The 17,860-nt window shown below is 36.5% G+C and overlaps 1 protein-coding gene across 2 annotated transcripts in view; it reads left to right on the top strand.

The window, feature by feature from the left end:
• Positions 1 to 6,757: 6,757 nt before the first annotated feature.
• Positions 6,758 to 17,860, top strand: part of FRMD6 (FERM domain containing 6) — a 43,665-nt gene continuing 32,562 nt past the window's right edge. For both annotated transcript variants that reach the window (XM_035260510.3, XM_035260514.3), the window contains exons 1-2: positions 6,758 to 6,943; positions 17,359 to 17,449. In XM_035260510.3, coding sequence (XP_035116401.3) covers positions 6,845 to 6,943; positions 17,359 to 17,449 — 190 coding nt within the window. In that variant the 5' untranslated portion in view covers positions 6,758 to 6,844. The remainder of the gene's footprint in view (positions 6,944 to 17,358; positions 17,450 to 17,860) is intronic.

Raw genomic sequence — 17,860 nt, forward strand, 5'->3', positions numbered from 1 at the left:
TAAATTTTTTTATTTTTGAGACAGAGCTTTGCTGTTACTCAGGTGGAAGTGCTGTAGCACAATCATTGCTCACTGCAGCCTTGATCTCCTGGGCTCAAGTGATTCTCTTGCCTTAGCCTCCTGAGTAGCTAATACTACAGGCATGTGCCACCATGCTCAGCCATTTTTAAAAAAAATTTTCTAGTAGAAATGGGTCTTGCTGTGTTTCCCAGACAGGTCTCAAACTCCTAACCTCAAGAAATCTTCCTGTCTTGGCCTCTCAAGGTGCTGGGATTACAGGTGTGAGTCACTGTGCCTGGCTTTGACTCTTATTTAAGGAACAGTCTTTTCAACCCAAATAACCTGATAGCTAATACTTTATATCTATTATCTCATTTAACCCTCCCAGTAATCATAGGAGGCCAATACTACAGATTTTACAGGTAAAGAATCAGATTTAGAAATCAGGTAACTTGCCAAAGGTCACATAGCAGGTGTTGTGGAATCCAAATTAAGATCCAGATTTGATTGAGGAAGGGTTAAATCTGTCTTCTTAATCAGCATTCTGTTCTTGTTGTCTCTAAACATCCAAGGCTAAGGCATATCAAAAGTGATCTTAGCCATTCCACAGTGCATTATTTGTCCACCAGAGCAATGGTTGAAAGGTGGGAAAGAGACAGCAACAAAGAATCTGATGTTCTTTCCAGAGTACTTGGCTCCAGATGACTGACAGATGTCAACTACTTTCTTTATAGGTAAAACAGTAAGTGTAAAACACACCATAAAGCAGAGAGTGTTCAATTTACTTCTAGAGTGAGATAGTAAATCTGTGGCTCCTAAATGTTTTTTTTTAAACAAATAAATGACCCTTTAAAAAAAAACCCTTAAAACACAGAGTATGCAGGCAAATTAAAAATTAGGTGTCAGTTGTTTCCAGAACAGTTTTTATATTTTCAGATATTGTTTTCAAAATAAAGGACTCTAAAGGAGCAAGCAGTTGGGGATTATGGGAGTGTATTTATGTGAGAAGTTTGGCAATATACTGTACTAAATATTAAAGTTTTAAGAAGTTAAACTTCAAAGCTATTCCAAAGCCAGAGGCCACATACATTCAAGAGGGTAAAAATTTTGTCTTTAAAGTTCAAGCTAGATTTCTGAGTTTAGTACCCAATTGCTGACCTTTAGTTGGAAAATAAGTATTTAGTAAGAATTGTATTATTACTTTGATAAAAAACAGCTGGATGGTAAAAAGTAGCCCATAATGTCTATATGGAAACCTGTAGAGCACTAGTTCTCAACCATAGGTAATTTTGCGTCCAAGGGACATTTGACGATGTCTAAGGGAATCTGAGGTTGTTACAGCTGATGGGAGTGGGGCTCCTGGCACCTAGTGAGTAGAGGCCAGGGATGGTGCTGAACATCCTATAATGTTCAGGATAGCCCCTCACTACAAAGAATATTTGGCCCAAGATGTAAATAGTGCCAAGTTTAGAAAACTCTTTGGTAGAATCTTCATGTATAGTAAGCCAAACAACTAATGTTTAATGATCATATACTATGTGCCTGTCATTGTTGATTAAACATAGTATGTAACTAGTGAAGTGACCCTGTTCTGAGAAGAGCTGAGTAGAGACAGATGAGAAAAGTAACAATTACAAGTTACTGAAGTAAGTGTTAGTGTAGAGATAGTGCTTTGGGATAACAACTGAGGAGTACTTACAAAGAGTGTTGCACAAGTAGATTATTTACAAGGAAAATCTTCTTACTGAGCATGAGTTAGTCACAGGGGCAGCCCAGATCCAAGGAGAGGGGAAGTAGATCCCACCTCTGAATGGGAAGCATGGCAGTGAGTTTTCAGGTTTCTTTAACATACCATAGGTACGTACCACTGTTGTTAACAACAGTGCCTGGAACATATTAAGTTTGTAGTAAATGCTAGCTATCATTAACACTATTATTTTCTGTTTTCTGAACAATAAGTGAGTTTTGGCATGGAAAACTCTTTCCTGGGATGGATGGATGGATGGATGGATGGATGGATGGATGGATGGATAGACGGATGGACCTATGGAAGGAAATTACATCTCTTTCTTCATTTAGATATTTCCTTAAATATTGACTCATTAGAGATGCTTCCCTTGATTAATCCTATATGAAATAGCATCCATACCACAACCATATCTCTATCAACTCTCATCTATTCTGGGCTTATTTTTCTTCCTAGTACATATCACTGTCTATGTCGTATGCTTATTGTCTGTTTCTGTTAGAGCAGGGTATTTGTTTTGTTAATGCTGTTAGTGTACTCAGCACATACAGCAGAACTTGGCAAACAGTAGGTATTGAATGAATGAATGAAAAAAAGAACAAAAAGAAATGTTTTACTAAAGACATTTTGATAACACTTTTGTGATAGGATACTATTCATTAAAGATGATACACTGTTTATTCCAGAATGATCTTAGCTACATTATTCATAGCACAGTATTTGTATACTAATGCTATTATTCATTATATCTTCCTTTGAGTTTTGCATGAGAGTTGCCCATCAAAGTATGTGTGCTCTTAGAAATCAGGGGTATTACTATCATCTTAAGCTTCTTGGCAGTGATGTGTTCTTCATTAGATGGTGAACTCATAGGTAGAGGGGGAATATTGCTTTTGTATTCTGCTTTTCAGCAAGTAAATATTACGGTACTGAGTATAACATGAGCTATATAAATGTGTGATGATTAAATTAGAAGATAGGATTCTCTGCAATACAGTTTTCCAAGATAAAATTTTGCCTGGTAATAAAGATACCATGTTGACTGTTGACATATACCTACTTAGTCATGCTTCACTTATAGTAATCTCATGAAATTACCATCCTTTTGCTTTTTTAAAGAGACAGTCCTAGAATTGAAAATCCTCCTTTGCCTCCATTCAAAATGAGACTATATTATGTAGGTAGGAAATTTCTGGTGACCTACTTTTGATTTTAAAATTAAAAAAAAAATACCATAGTTTTAGATTTAGAGAAAAGTTGCAAAGTTCATATTGAGTTTCTGTATACCCACAGGCACCCAGTTTCCCCTGTTGCTAACATCTTACATGTTTGTGATACATTTGTTACAACTAACAAATCAGTATTGATACATTGTAACTAAAATGCATACTTTTAGGGGTAGTGACCCAGTTTTAAAGCTTATTTCCCACACTTCATTAAAAATGAAATCAGTATTGAATGCCCATGGGTGGTGGCTTCCTGATTCTTAAAAGAAACTGAGTAACTTTGTAACCATTGGGACTTATGAGGAAATAAGGGACTCATAATAATGTGGGCTTAAAACTCTAGTGGGGGAATTGTATAGCTTAACATATTTTTTTTGTAAGTTGGGTATTAATAAAGAGGCTGGGTGGGGTTTGATCACTATTAAAACTGGTTTTTTGTTCCTTGGAAAATATGTTACTACAACATGTTGGGCTAAAAAGGGTTGCCCTCTAGTAGGAAATGTGTCCTCCTGTGACTGAGTTGGAATTTAGTTTAGGATGCAGAATATGTAGCAAATAGCTGTGAGGGTGACTCCCAGAATTCAAATTGGTATAAATTTAATCTAATTCTTTTCCCTAGGACTGCTCAATTTAAGATTAAGTTTTATACTGGCACATGATAGAGATAGGGCTATTTTGCCATTTCAGTGGAACCTTTTAATCAGCTTTAATGCTGTCTTGGGTAAAGTAAAAACTTAATCTCTCTCTTTAAGGGCTTTACTAGTTTGCCATCCTCAAAGCAGAGAAAGCAGCAGTGAAGTAGCACTACTTCATGTAGACTCTGCTTCTATTAAATTTGCTTCAATAATCCTCTTGCAATCATCTTTTGTGCTGCATATTTGAACCATAAAATAAGTAAAAGTTGTACCCAAATGCAAATTTCAAGTTATTTTAATGAAGTTCTGGAAACATCCCAAAGCTTAGAAGATATTTTTCCTAGTTATTTTTTTTTTTTTAATTCTGGAAAGGAGGTCAGTAGACATACCCTGCTTTAATTGGTTTAATTAGAAGTGAAAAATGATAGGACTAATTCAATTTTAAGTATAGATTTAAATAAGAATTATACTGGGATAAATATTATTTAAGGGTTTGAATTTAAGATACATTTAATCAGAGCTTATAATTTCTTTTTGAAAAGATTTATATAGCAAAAAAGAAGACTAAATGTAGGAATATATCAATATATAGGGAAAAATTTTACCATGAAATATATTTGGTAAGAAAATCATTTTAGAATTGCATCTCTAAATGGTATGCCTAAGAATATTGTTCTGTAGGACCTTAATAGATATTCATTGGGGGAAAAATGTATTGTGTGCTCAAGTAAGTTTGAGAAATAGTGCATTAAATTTAAGAAGTTGCCTGCAGGTCTTCTCAGAGCCTTAAACACTTCCTGAATTTCTAAGAGAGAACATATATAGGGTACAGTACTTTGCAAACCTATTTGACTTGTAGAAATTTATACCTTTGATAATGTTGAGGACTTTTTTTCCTATTATGATGATGTAATATCATTCACATGTATTACTTTTTCCTAATTCTTTATCTTTAAGATATTTTTCCAGTGTATTATATGCAACCCTCTGCTCAGTGCCTTCCTTCTGCTAACTAAAGTGATGGTTTTCATCTGTTGCTACACATCAGAAATAACTGGCCCTGACCTTGGAGATTCTGTATGAGTAAAAATGCCAGAATTTCTATTTCTATACCTTCTCGGGATTCTGTATTTAATTACAAACATCTGATGCAGCCAATACTGGTCCTCCAACTGATGCTTTGGAATTGGTAAACTAAAAGCATGCATTTTTTCCAGATGAATGAGTAGATTAGAGTGTAGTTTGTGGTCATAGAACATATGGGTTAACCATTCATCCTAGTGAGAACATAGCACAGGCCTCCGATTACCCCACAAGGTGATGTGCTGGCTATAAGCTAACATAAAATGATTATTATTCTTTAAGAAAAGCAGAATACTTCTAAATTGGCTTTTAGCCACCTTCCTAATAATGAAGTGTACCATATATGTGATTACCATTTGTTTTTGTTTTGAGTGATTCTTTTATAAATGATGTTTTATTTATACTTTAAAAAGAATACTAGATTATGTTTTCTAAATGTGCCAACTATCTAAGAATATATTCTTTCCCCTCCCGCTGATGAGAGTTAGACATTTAACCTTAAGCAAATTGGCCAAGATTCTATCTTATTTATGCTTTGATTTATGTGAGTATTAATGTATTTGCTGTGAAAATTGTATAGTTATATATACTCTCCTCCTAGTGAAACAGTTCCATATTCCTGGAAATGGTCTTTTACATCCTACAGTTGTAGCTGGAAAGGAATAATATGAATACTAATGGTTTAAGAGGCAACTAGACTTGACATGTCTTGGTTGAACAGTGTTCTATTAGCAAAAGTACATGAAACACTAGACACACCCATTAAAAGTAGAAAATACCCACTTCTGTTTTAAAATTATTCTGCAAGGAGACATAAAACAGAAATAACTGGTGTAATTATTGAAAATTGGAGATAAAATTTCTATTACTTGCAAACAAAATTCTCTGTCAAAAACCTGAGAAATCAAATAATACAATTAATATGTTTAATAGAACTAATTAGATATGAGGGACGTCCAAAATCCATCACACTTTTCTGTACAAATATGATTTGATATATGCGGTCTTGTTTTATCTATATATTAGTTTATGAAATAATAAATGAAAAAATTAAGTTTGCGTTATCAGGTTAAAGACTCGGGCAGGGTCTGGGCATTGTGGCTCATGCCTGTAACCCCAGCCCTTTGGGAGGCCAAGGTGGGTGGATCATGAGGTCAAGAGATAGAGATCATTCTGGCCAACATGGTGAAATCCCGTCTCTACTAAAAATATTAAAAATTATCTGGGTGTGGTGGCATGTGCCTGTAGTCCCAGTTGCTCAGGATGCTGAGACAGGAGAGTCACTTGCACCCAGGAGGTAGAGGTTGCAGTTAGTCGAGATTGCACCGCTGCACTCCAGCCTGGTGACAGAGTGAGACGCCGTCTCAAAAAAAAAAAACTAACAAAAAAAACATCAGGGGAGAAAGAGTTATAAAAACTAAGGAAGAAGAATGTTATAAAGAGGGCTTAACCAGGATAAATGTTGTAGAGAGATCAAATAAAGTGATGGGCTAGAGGTCACGGACTTCCTTTAGCAGAGCCATGTTGGTGAAATGAAGGAAGTAGAAGCCAGACCACAATGGTTGAAGAATGAATGTAATGAGAGAGCCAAGACATTTATTTGAGTTTGATAGTAATAAAAAAGAAAGAGTATTTTCTTGTTGCTGCTGTTTTTGTCATTTCATATTCAAAACCCTTTCTTTATCTCCCATGTGGGACTGAAAACTCCTCCAAGACAGCATCTCTGTTTCTGTGAGCCCTGTAGTACTTAGTACATCCTTGAATGTGAGAGGCTCTCATTGGTTATAAGTTTAACTCCTGACTGTGGATGAAAGGTTTAAAACTTTGTGGGCAAAATACAGAATGAATTTAAGTGAGTTTTCATGTATCAAGGTGGCGCTGGCTGGAGACATGCCATCCTTGGTCCCTTTGCCCACAAGAATAGTAGTGCTGTGCTTATCTTCCTGACCCCTTCTTCACAATCTTCACCGCCTTTATTCAGGAGTCTCCCCTTTGGCTTTTCTACAGCTATGAAACCCACGTAGTCAAGCACCATGATGCTTCTCCTGCAGGGCATGTGATGAGGAGGCAAGCTTGGCTTTCGTGTGCTGGGAACCTGAGGAATTGCCGAGGACCTAGAGCCCAGCCCTGACCACCAGAGAGCCCAAAACACAATGAACAAATTGAATTTCCATAACAACAGAGTCATGCAAGACCGCCGCAGCGTGTGCATTTTCCTTCCCGACGATAAATCTCTGAACATTATCATAAATGTGAGTAGATCCAGTTTTAGAAATGTTTAAGTATTATGTTTTCACCAGTGACCACATTCAACTTATGACTTGATTAAGGGTGAAATCTTTACAGAATTAGGGCAATAATAATGTGGCAGAATTGGTCCGTACATATATTAACTTAGTCCGTACATATATTAACTTAGCTTTGTGGCTTATGTGTAGCTACCGTCAATATTCTCTCACCTGGGATAGAATTAAAGAATTGTGGTTACTATATTGAAAAATAAATATTTGCTCTTTTTACACTTTTTATTGAATTATATGAATTTGTGTCTTAAGTGCTTAGAGTTGTATCTCACACACATCATTACTATTAGGTTGGTGCAAAAGTAATTGTGGCTTTTGCCATTGAAAGTAATATCAAAAACTGCAATTACTTTTGCACCAGCCTAGATAGCTTTTTTTTTTTTTTCTTGAGACTGAATCTCACTCTTTCACCCAGGCTGGAGTACAGAGGCATGGCCTTGGCTCACTGCAGCCTCAACCTCCCAGGTTCAAGACATTCTGCTTCAGCCAGCCAAGTAGCTGGGATTACAGGCACACATCACCATGCCCAGCTAATATTTTGTATTTTAGTAGAGACAGAGGTCTCACCATGTTGGCCAGGCTGGTCTCAAACTCCTGACCTCAGGTGATCTACCCACCTCAACCTCCTAAAGTGGTGGGATTGCAGGCGTGAGCCACCATGGCTGGCCTTAGATAGCTTTTTAATATGCGTCTTGATTTTATCTTAAGAGTAGCTGAAGACTAGCCTATTTCCAGGACTAGGTGCATAGGCTGTGCATTTGAACACTAAGCTGTTGCTTATGGCCTGTGAGTCATAGTCAGCTTGCTTATATAAACTCAACATTGAGGAATATGATTTTTTTAACTTTAAAAAATCAAGTTACAATTTACATACTGAAAAATATAGAAACCTTATGTGTGCAGCTCAGTGAATTTTTACAATTGTACACATGCATGTAACCATTGCCTGCTTGAAATATAGAACATTTTCAGCACCCTAGAAAGATCCTTTGTGACCCCTCCTAGTCAATATCTTCCACCTAAAGGGCAAAAACTATTCCTATCTCTGTCACCAAAGTTTAGCTAGTTTATGTATTTCATGAAGCTGAAGTTATGTATATATTCTCTTCTGGCTTCTTTTATTCAACATTTGGCCTGTGAAATTCATTCATGTGCATCTATGTGACAATAATTCTTTCTTTTCCATGGTTGTGTGATATGCCATGTACAAATACACCCAATCTATTCATCTACTGTTGATGGATAGAATACTGGGTTGTTTTAAGTTTTGGGCTATTGTAAAACTGTTATGAACATTTTATGTGTATGTACATGTAGAAATATTTCTGGGTTTATATTGAAAAGTATATTTGTGAATCATAGGTTACATTATATATATCCTTGGTAGAGACTGCCAAACAATTTTATGATAACCAGTGTCATGTCTAACATTTTTCAACCTCCGTATTATCAGTGTTCATACTCTTGCTTTCATAGATTGTATTCTGTTGGAATTAGAAGAAAAATTTTCTTAGTGCATGACTTGAATTAGTTTTCTTTCCTATATGCTACTATTTTAATTAATTAATTTATTTATTTTGAGATAGAGTCTCTCTCTCTCTCTGTTGCCCAGGCGAGAAGAGTACTGTGATGTGGACTGCAGTGAATTGTCTCACTGCAGTCTCTGCCTCCCAGGTTCAAGTGATTCTCTTGCTTCAGCTTCCCAAGTAGCTGGGACTACAGGTGCCTACCACCACGCACAGCTAATTTTTGTATTTTTAATAGAGACAGAGTTTCACTATTTTGGCCAGGCTGGTCTCCTCACCTCAAGTGATCTGTCTACCTTAGCCTTCCAAAGTGCTAGGATTATAGGCATGAACCCCCACGCCTAGCCATGTTACTATATTTTTAATCCACTTGCTATATAAAACAGTATTTCCAAATGTTATGCTGAAATTTATATGACATTTAAATAACTTTATTAAAAACTTTAAGTTTCTGCTTATTGCCATGGTCATTTTGGCTTTATTCTTGGCACCAACACAATTTCTTAATTGACTCCTGTATTCTCATATTTGTATAGGGATTGCCTGAGCATCCAGTAGGCCTGCCTGTTGGGTGAACTTTGTCATCTTTCGGGCAGAATTTCCATTGATTAGCTACATTGCTACTCAGGGTTATCTATGATTGTTTTTGGATATGTGAAGTGAGGGGGTATTATTTTGACAGCATTTGGTTTTTTTAACTGAATAAAAATTGACAATATATCTCTTTTCAGGGTGGACACTAGCAAAATAAGTTATAATCTAATCCTACTTAACATGTGAATATTCTGTTTTACTTTTTATACAGTTATATAAAAGATACCCACCAATTTAAAAAAATATACATAATAGGACATATAGCATAAGCACTTAAGAAACTTCTCTCACTTCCATTTGTCTTTTTACCTGGTGCAATATGTGTGTATGTTCTTGTGTTTGTACCACACCTTACTAACCACAGTTAAGTGAAGGCAAGACTAATCTGACTTAGTGAAGAATACTGAAAGCTGACTATAATTTTCAAAGAAATTAATTTATACTAAAATTTCAACTGAGGAAGATAGTTATAGAGAACAGACTGGAAGATAAGCAGTTCATTTGCTCCTATAGATTAGTGGTTTTGAAACTTGAATGTACATCAGAATTATTTGGGGCAGCTTACTAATATTCAGTTTGTTGGGCTCCACTCCTTAGAAATGCTGATGTAGTCTATGGCTATACCACCCTGAATGGTCCCGATCTCGTCTGATCTCAGAAGCTAAGCAGGGTCTGGGCTAGTTAGTACTTGGATGGGAGAAATGCTGATGTAGTGAGTCTGAGGTAGGACGCAAGAATCTGCATTTCATAAAATCCCCTATGCTGGGTGTAGTGGCTCACGCCTGTAATCTCAGCACTTTGAGAGTCCAAGATGGGTGGATCACGAGGTCAGGAGTTTGAGACCAGCCTGACCAACATGGCAAAACCCCATCTCTACTAAAAATACAAGAGCTAGCTGGGTGTGGTGGCGCAAGCCTATAATCCCAGCTACTCAGGAGGCTGAGGCAGGAGAACTGCTTGAACCTGGGAGGCAGAGGTTGCCATGAGCTGAGAGGTTGCAGTGAGCCAAGATCACGCCACTGCATTCCAGCCTGGGTGACAGAGCAAGACTCCATATCAAAACAAAGAAAAAAAATAAGATCCCCTAAATAGATGCTATAGATAACTCTAAAATTTGAGAGAAACAGGTAAAGATCTATGTGCCAGCAGCAACTAGTTTCTTTCACTCTCTGGAATTCTGGTTACTTGATTGTGTTTTTGGCATGCATCAGTGGCCCAGCTCTTAGAACAGTATGTGATACATAGTAAGGGCAAAATAAATGTTGGTTGTTGTTAATAATAATATTACCATCACTGCTGAGGAAAATATTGTTCTTATTTTGACTCTACAATTTACTAGATTTGTGACCTTTGGACAAGTTTCCTAAGATTATTCACTGGTTTTACTTGTAAAAGCAACTTTCCCAGTACCTGGTACCTAGTGGGTACTGAATTTGTATTAGCTTTCTTTTTGTCTTCCCTTTATAGAATAAGTAAGGAGTAGTATGGAAGTGAAAAGATGTGGATATACTTAAAACACACAGACCTGAATTCAAATCTCATATCTGAATGACATTGGGAAAGTTAATTATACCTCCCTCAACATCTTCACCTTTAAAATGAGAATAGTACTTTTGCTTCAGGGTGATTGTGAGAATTCAGGGTTAACAGCATAATTTCTGATGCATCTATAATAGCTGCTGTTATTATTTTATTCCCTAGGCAGAGATAATTTATACTTTTTCAACTCTTTTACAATGTTAGTATAATAATCTCTCTAAGATGGTTATGACTATGATCGTAGACTGTGAAGTCATATATCATGATTAAGGTGGGTTTTAGAGTGAGAGGGACCTGGGTTGAAACCCTACTCCACAACTTACTTTGCAATCTAGGGCAAATTTTCTAGTTTTTGTTTTGCTTTGTTGCTTTGGTTTCCTCATCCATGAAATAGTGATAATCTTACTCTATGCAAAGGACATTGCAAGGATTTAAAGATGTCACATGCATGAGTACTTAGTGAAGTGCCTGGCATATGTGAATTGCTTCATAAGTGAGCCCTTGAGTATCAATTTACTTGTTTTTATTTCCTTGAACTGTTTGTTCATTTCATTAGTGTACTTTGTTAATGAAATGAAGATGAAGAGTCTGAATCCCATGTAGGCCTATAGGATTTCTTATTTCAGGGTAGATATAAGGTAGGACACAGGCATGTAGACTCTTGCTATGCCCAAACTCCTCTCTAGTAAGCGGTTGGACCAAAGGAGGGACTAGGTTAAGTAGGGTGGAGGCTTCCCCACTACCAGAAAAACAATTCATGGCTGCCAATGGGCTCTCCTTTTCTAAAAAAAAGTTATCTTTTTGTTCAGAAAATAGTAGTCAATGTGTACAAAGTTTGAGTGTAATAAATTAACTGTAGCAAAAATGATTTTATTAACTAATTCTTTTCATAATTTCTGCACATATAGTTTTAACAGTGCAAGTTTGTTCCCTGACTGGTGTGGTTGATAGAATGTCACCTTTTTGCATATGGAATAAATTTAGTGTTTTGGTTATTCTGAATTCCCTGTGAGTTGCATTAGTAGAAGATATTTTAAAGGATTTTAATCATCAGGCAAATATGGAAACTTAGGACAGTTTTGGAAGTAAAGCCATGGTAAATGTAGGAGCCATAAAGATTCGAGTGATATAAATTGTGGCCAAGAGCTTTTATGTCTTCACCAAGACTAAACGATACTTTTTTTCTAGAGTATATTTTAAACATTCTTACACAATAACAAACCATTAACACTTAGGATCACATGCTATTTTAATTTAAAAGTCCATATAGAAGCTGGGCAAGGTGGCTAATGCCTGTAATCCCAGCATTTTGGGAGGCTGAGGCAGGAGAATCACTTGAGGTTAGGAGATTGAGACCAGTCTGGGCAACATAGTGAGACCCCAATCTCTACATAAAATTTAAAAATTAGCCAGGCATGGTAGTACTTGCCTATGGTCCCAACTACTTGGAAGGCAGAGTTAGCAGGATCACTTTAGCCTGGGAGGTTGAGGCTGCAGTGAGCCATGATCGTGCCACTGCACTCCAGGTTGGGCAACAGAGTGAGACCTTGTCTCAAGAAAAAAAAGTCCATATAGAGTATATTTTTACATAAAGCTTTAATTCTGTTCTTAATACCTCATACTATGTAGCACTTTTTATCATTCTCATTGCTCCTGGAGATTAAGGAATTTGAGAAATTTTACAGTCAGCTAAAACATAACCTTTAAGACTCATAATATGCAAATACAGAAAACTCAGGCTTACTTTCACAGCAGGCAAGACCTCAGAGCCATGGCCTTATTTAACTATAGTTTTTGAATAAGAGCACTGCTTACTTGATATCTGATGAAGAGCTTTACCAGTAGGCGCCAAATACTTGATTTAAACTAGCAGAACACCAATAAATGTATGGGCTGCATGGAGGAAATATATAACATTATTTGGTCTACAGTCTCACAAGGTTAAAATAGTTTATTTCCTATACATTTAGTTTGTGGTTTGGAATTTTAGCTTCTTAACTGCATTTTATCTTGGCTGCTTCTTACCAAACATTTTTAAATACAGTCAAACTAAGAATTAAATGTTCTATAAACAACATAAGATTTTAAGTTGCAGGTTTGTAGTACATAGTTGAACTTAAGAATTTTATATGACATTTGATGCCTTCTCCTCTTTATCATTGTTTAAGTTTATTTGTAAAGTAGAGTTATGATGATATGGAACTCAAAACCCAGAGGCCTGTTAAAATGAATGTTGGAAATGACCTAAGACTTCTGTAGTACAGAGATCTAGGCTGTCAGGTTATTCAAGCTAGCTGTGCACAAAGAGAATGGTAATGATTTCCCATTGACAAATGTGTTCTCCAGTGGTGTTGGTGAGTGGGATTGCATTTATGCAGTTTTCCTAAAATGCTGAATGGCATGTTTATAAAATAGTTTGCTCAGTAATTCAGGGAGTGGTCTTGGTCTCTAGTCGTGGAACAGAACGAAAGTGAGTAGGATCCTACAGGGAATCAGCTTTCTGACTTTCATTCACTGAATACTTACTGAGTGCCTACTACATATCCTGAATATAAAATAAGGCACTGAAGGGCTGTTGAATTTTGTTAAAGGCCTTTTGTGCATCTATTGAGATAATCATGTTGTTTTTGTCGTGGGTTCTATTTATGTGATGGATTATGTTTATTGATTTGCTTATGTTGAACCAGCCTTGCATCCCAGGGATGAAGCCGACTTGATCGTGGTAGATAAGCTTTTTGATTTACTGCTGGATTTGGTTTGCCAGTGTTTTATTGAGGATTTTCGCATCAATGTTCATCAGGAATATTGGCCTGAAATTTTCTTTTTTTGTTGTGTCTCTGCCAGGTTTTGGTATCAGGATGATGCTGGCCTCATAAAATGAGTTAGAAAGGATTCCCTCTTTTTCTGTTGTTAGGAATAGTTTCAGAAGGAATGGTACCACGTCCTCTTTGTACCTCTGGTAGAATTTGGCTGTGAATCCATCTGGTCCTGGACTTTTTGGTTGGTAGGCTGTTAATTACTGCCTCAATTTTAGAACTTGTTACTGATCTGTTCAGAGATTCAACTTCTGGTTTAGTCTTGGAAGGGTATATGTGTCCAGCTATTTATCCATTTCTTCTAGATTTTCTAGTTTATTTGCGTAGAGGTATTTATAGTATTCTCCAATGATAGATTGTATTTCTGTGAGAAAGGTGGTGATATCCCCTTTATCATTTTTTATTGCATCTATTTGATTCTTCTCTCTTTCCTTCTTTATTAATCTGGCTCTAGCGGTCTATCTATTTTGTTGATTTTTCAAAAATAACCAGCTCCCGGATAAAAACACCATGGCATACTATGGAGCCATAAAAAAGGTTGAGTTCATGTTCTTTGCAAGGACATGGATGCAGCTGGAAACCATCATTCTTTTTTTTTTTTTTTTTTTTGTTACCCAGGCTGGAGTGCAATGGCGCGATCTCGGCTCACCGCAACCTCCGTCTCCTGGGTTCAGGCAATTCTCCTGCCTCAGCCTCTGGAGTAGCTGGGATTACAGGCACGTGCCACCATGCCCAGCTAATTTTTTGTATTTTTTTTTTTAGTAGAGACGGGGTTTCACCATGTTGACCAGGATGGTCTCAATCTGTTGACCTCGTGATCCACCCGCCTAGGCCTCCCAAAGTGCTGGGATTACAGACTTGAGCCACCACGCCTGGCCCGGAAACCATCATTCTCAACAAACTAACACAAGAATAGAAAACCAAACACTACATGTTCCCACCCATAAGTGGGAGTTGAACAATGAGAACACGTGGACACAGGGAGGGGAACATCACACACTGGGGCCTGTTAGAGAGTTGGGGGCTAAGCAGAGGATAGTATTAGGAGAAATACCTAATGTAGATGACAGATTGATGGGTGCCAGCAAACCACCATGGCACATGTATATCTATGTAACAAACCTGCACGTTCTGCACATGTATCCCAGAACTTAAAGTCTATTAAATATAAATAAGTAAAATAAAATAAGACACTGTCCCTGCATAAGTTCCTGGTACTTCCAAGTAGCTCACTTGGGGCCACTTTGGTATTAAATATCTTCTGCTTTTTCCAGTGGGTAAGATGCTTTAGGTTGGTTCCTATTTAATAAAAATTGTGGAAATTCTTACTACAATCAGAATTATCACCAGTTCTGAATTGTTTGACTTTCAGTTTTTCAAGGGGTCTTGGCCTGTCTTTATTTTCCTGAGTTCCATATTAAGATATGATAAAGAGTTAATCAATTCAGAGTCAAATTTTTAGAATTTATTTGTTTTATTTTGTTTTGTTTTTTTGAGATGGAGTTTCACTCTTGTTACCCAGGCTGGAGTGCAATGGCTTGATCTCGGCTCACCGCAACCTCCGCCTCCTGGGTTCAGGCAATTCTCCTGCCTCAGCCTCCCTAGTAGCTGGGACTACAGGTGTGCACCACCATGCCCAGCTAATTTTTGTATTTTTAGTAGAGATGGTGTTTCACCTTGTTGACCAGGATGGTCTCGATCTCTTGACCTCGTGATCTACCTGCCTTGGCCTTCCAAAGTGCTGGGATTATAGGCATGAGCCACCGCACCCGGCCCTAGAATTTATAATAATTTAAACTAATTGTCATCATTATTGAAAAAAGAATTTGTCAAGCAAATAGTACTAATATAGGGGGAGATGCCATATGTAATGTATATAGCTAAAATGATAAACAGGTTATAACTTTAATATATATATTTAATAAAGTATTTTAATACACAAATGGGCTGTGAGTTGCTGCCTTTGCCACTATTAGTGACATGACTTTAAGTTTTCTGAGTTTTATTTTCTGTTCCTATAGAATAAATAAATTGACCTGGGTGGTTTCTTAAAGTCAGTCCAAACTCTAACAAACCTTGATAATTCTGAAGTCAACAAGATAGACTCAGCAGAATTACTGTCCCCCATAATACTTCTTTAAACATTTGAGAAAGCATTATTATGAGATTATTATTATTATTATTGAGAAAGAAAATTGTATCTTTTAAAGACTGTTTTATCATTCAGTTTTTGACTTGTCAGAATAACTTACTGCCTGAATTCTAAATTAATATGTTTGTGATTGAATTGTGCTAGGACTCATAAAAAAGAATCTGGTTTAGGCACTAAAAATATATTAGACAATAACAATGATAAATTAAAAGCTAGGCAGACTGGGCATGGTGACTCACACCTGTAATCCCAGCACTTTGAGACTCCAAGATGGGAGGATTGCTTGAGGTCAGGAGTTTAAGACTAGCCTGGGCAACATGGTAAGAGAGACCCTGTCTCTACCAAAAAAAAAAAAAAAAAGTTTGTTGAGACCCTGTCTTTAAAAAAAAAAGTCTAGACTAACTCGTTGTACAGTAAATGAGTTTTTAGGATAGACTGTTAAGAGGAAAGCTTTCCTTGAAAAGATACTTGGCTCTTAGTAGACATTCCTCAAAAGAAGATATACACATGACCTGTAGGTATATGACAAAATGGTCAGCATCACTAAATAGCAGGGAAATGTGACATCTCACACCTATTAGAATGGCTATTATCAAAAAGACAAAAGATAACAAATGTTGATGAGGTTGTGGAGAAAAGGAAACCCTTATACACTGTTGGTGGGAATTTAAATTAGTACAGACATTATGGAATGCAGCATGGGGGTTCCTCAAAAAATTAAACATGTACTACCATATGATTCAGTAACCCCATTCCTGGGTATGTACCCGAAGGAGACAAAATCATTATATCAAAGAGATATCTGCACTCCCATTTATATTGCAGTATTATTCATAATAGTCAAGATACGGAATCAACCTAAGTGTGTACCAGTGAATAAATGGATAAAGAAAATGTAGCACATATACACAGTGGAACACAATTCAGCCTTTTAAAATAAGGCATTTGCAACAATGGATAATTTGCAATTTATGGAAGATGTTAGGTTTAATGAAATAAGGCAAGCACAGAAAGACAAATCCTGCATAATCTAAAAAAAGTCTGACTTACAGAAGCAGAGAGTAGAACGGTGGTTACCTGAGGCTGAAGGGTAGAGAAACTGGCGAGATGTTAGTAAAAAAATACACTATTTCAGTTAGGAGGAATAAGTTCAAGAGATTTATTGTACAACATGGTGACTGTAGTTAATAATGATGTATACTTGAAAATTGCTAGGAATAAATTATAAGTGTTCTCACCACAAAAGTGATATGCACGTGACATAATGCATATGTTAGTCTGATTTGTCAATTCCACAGTATATACACATATCGAAACATGTTGTATAGTATAAATGTATACAATTTTTATTAGTCAATTAAAAAAAACAAATGAAAAAAAGTTTTTTTTAAAAGAAACTGGCCAAATAAATATTTTTGGTAATCTGAGTAGGCTATGCTGCTTACTTTCCGAAATTCATTTATCATTTATCGTGCACCATGGTTTCAGAGTTCTGTCTATGTATCATAAGATCTGTGAGTCTTGTACTTTATTACCATGTTGTAAAAACTGGTACTGTGATTCTTGTTACTGAAACACAGGCCCAGGTTAAAGTGATTTTGATAAAGCAGCAGTTGTTTTCTAGTGTCAGCCTGTCCTTTCAAGGAGTACATTTATGATGCGTTAAATTGCCTGATTGTGGCTCTCCATGTGAACTCAGTTGAATTGCTATTTCAAGTCATGCCTTTTTCCCTACAGGTTAAGATTCTGTGTCACCAGTTGCTGGTCCAGGTTTGTGACCTGCTCCGGCTAAAGGACTGCCACCTCTTTGGACTCAGTGTTATACAAAGTAAGTCTTAGAACCCTCTCTGATGGATTTAGCCTATTATCCCTGAGGAAATGACGTCTTATAGCTGTAACTTAAATTGGGCATATTGTTATTAAACTGTGATAGTTGAAATACCCATGAACTGATCTTCATTTTTAGTGTAGGTATAGTATTTATTTTTAACCTCAATTACTGTGTATTTTTAATAATATTTAGGATTTTAGGCATGTATTTATTATAGTTTGAACTTAAAAATTGATTCTTCTTTAGGAATCTAGATTCTATGTGTTTACTCTTCCATGTTTTAATGAAGCTAGCTTGATTTTTGTTTCCTTGCATTCAGGGAGCAGCTGGAACTCTTAAACGTAATTTAATTTGTTTTATAATTTTTGACATTTAACTGACTTCTCTTTTCAGGTTTTCTTGCTATTA

The sequence above is a fragment of the Callithrix jacchus genome, chromosome 8 (assembly GCF_049354715.1).
Source record: "Callithrix jacchus isolate 240 chromosome 8, calJac240_pri, whole genome shotgun sequence".
NCBI classification, from domain to species: domain Eukaryota; kingdom Metazoa; phylum Chordata; class Mammalia; order Primates; family Cebidae; genus Callithrix; species Callithrix jacchus.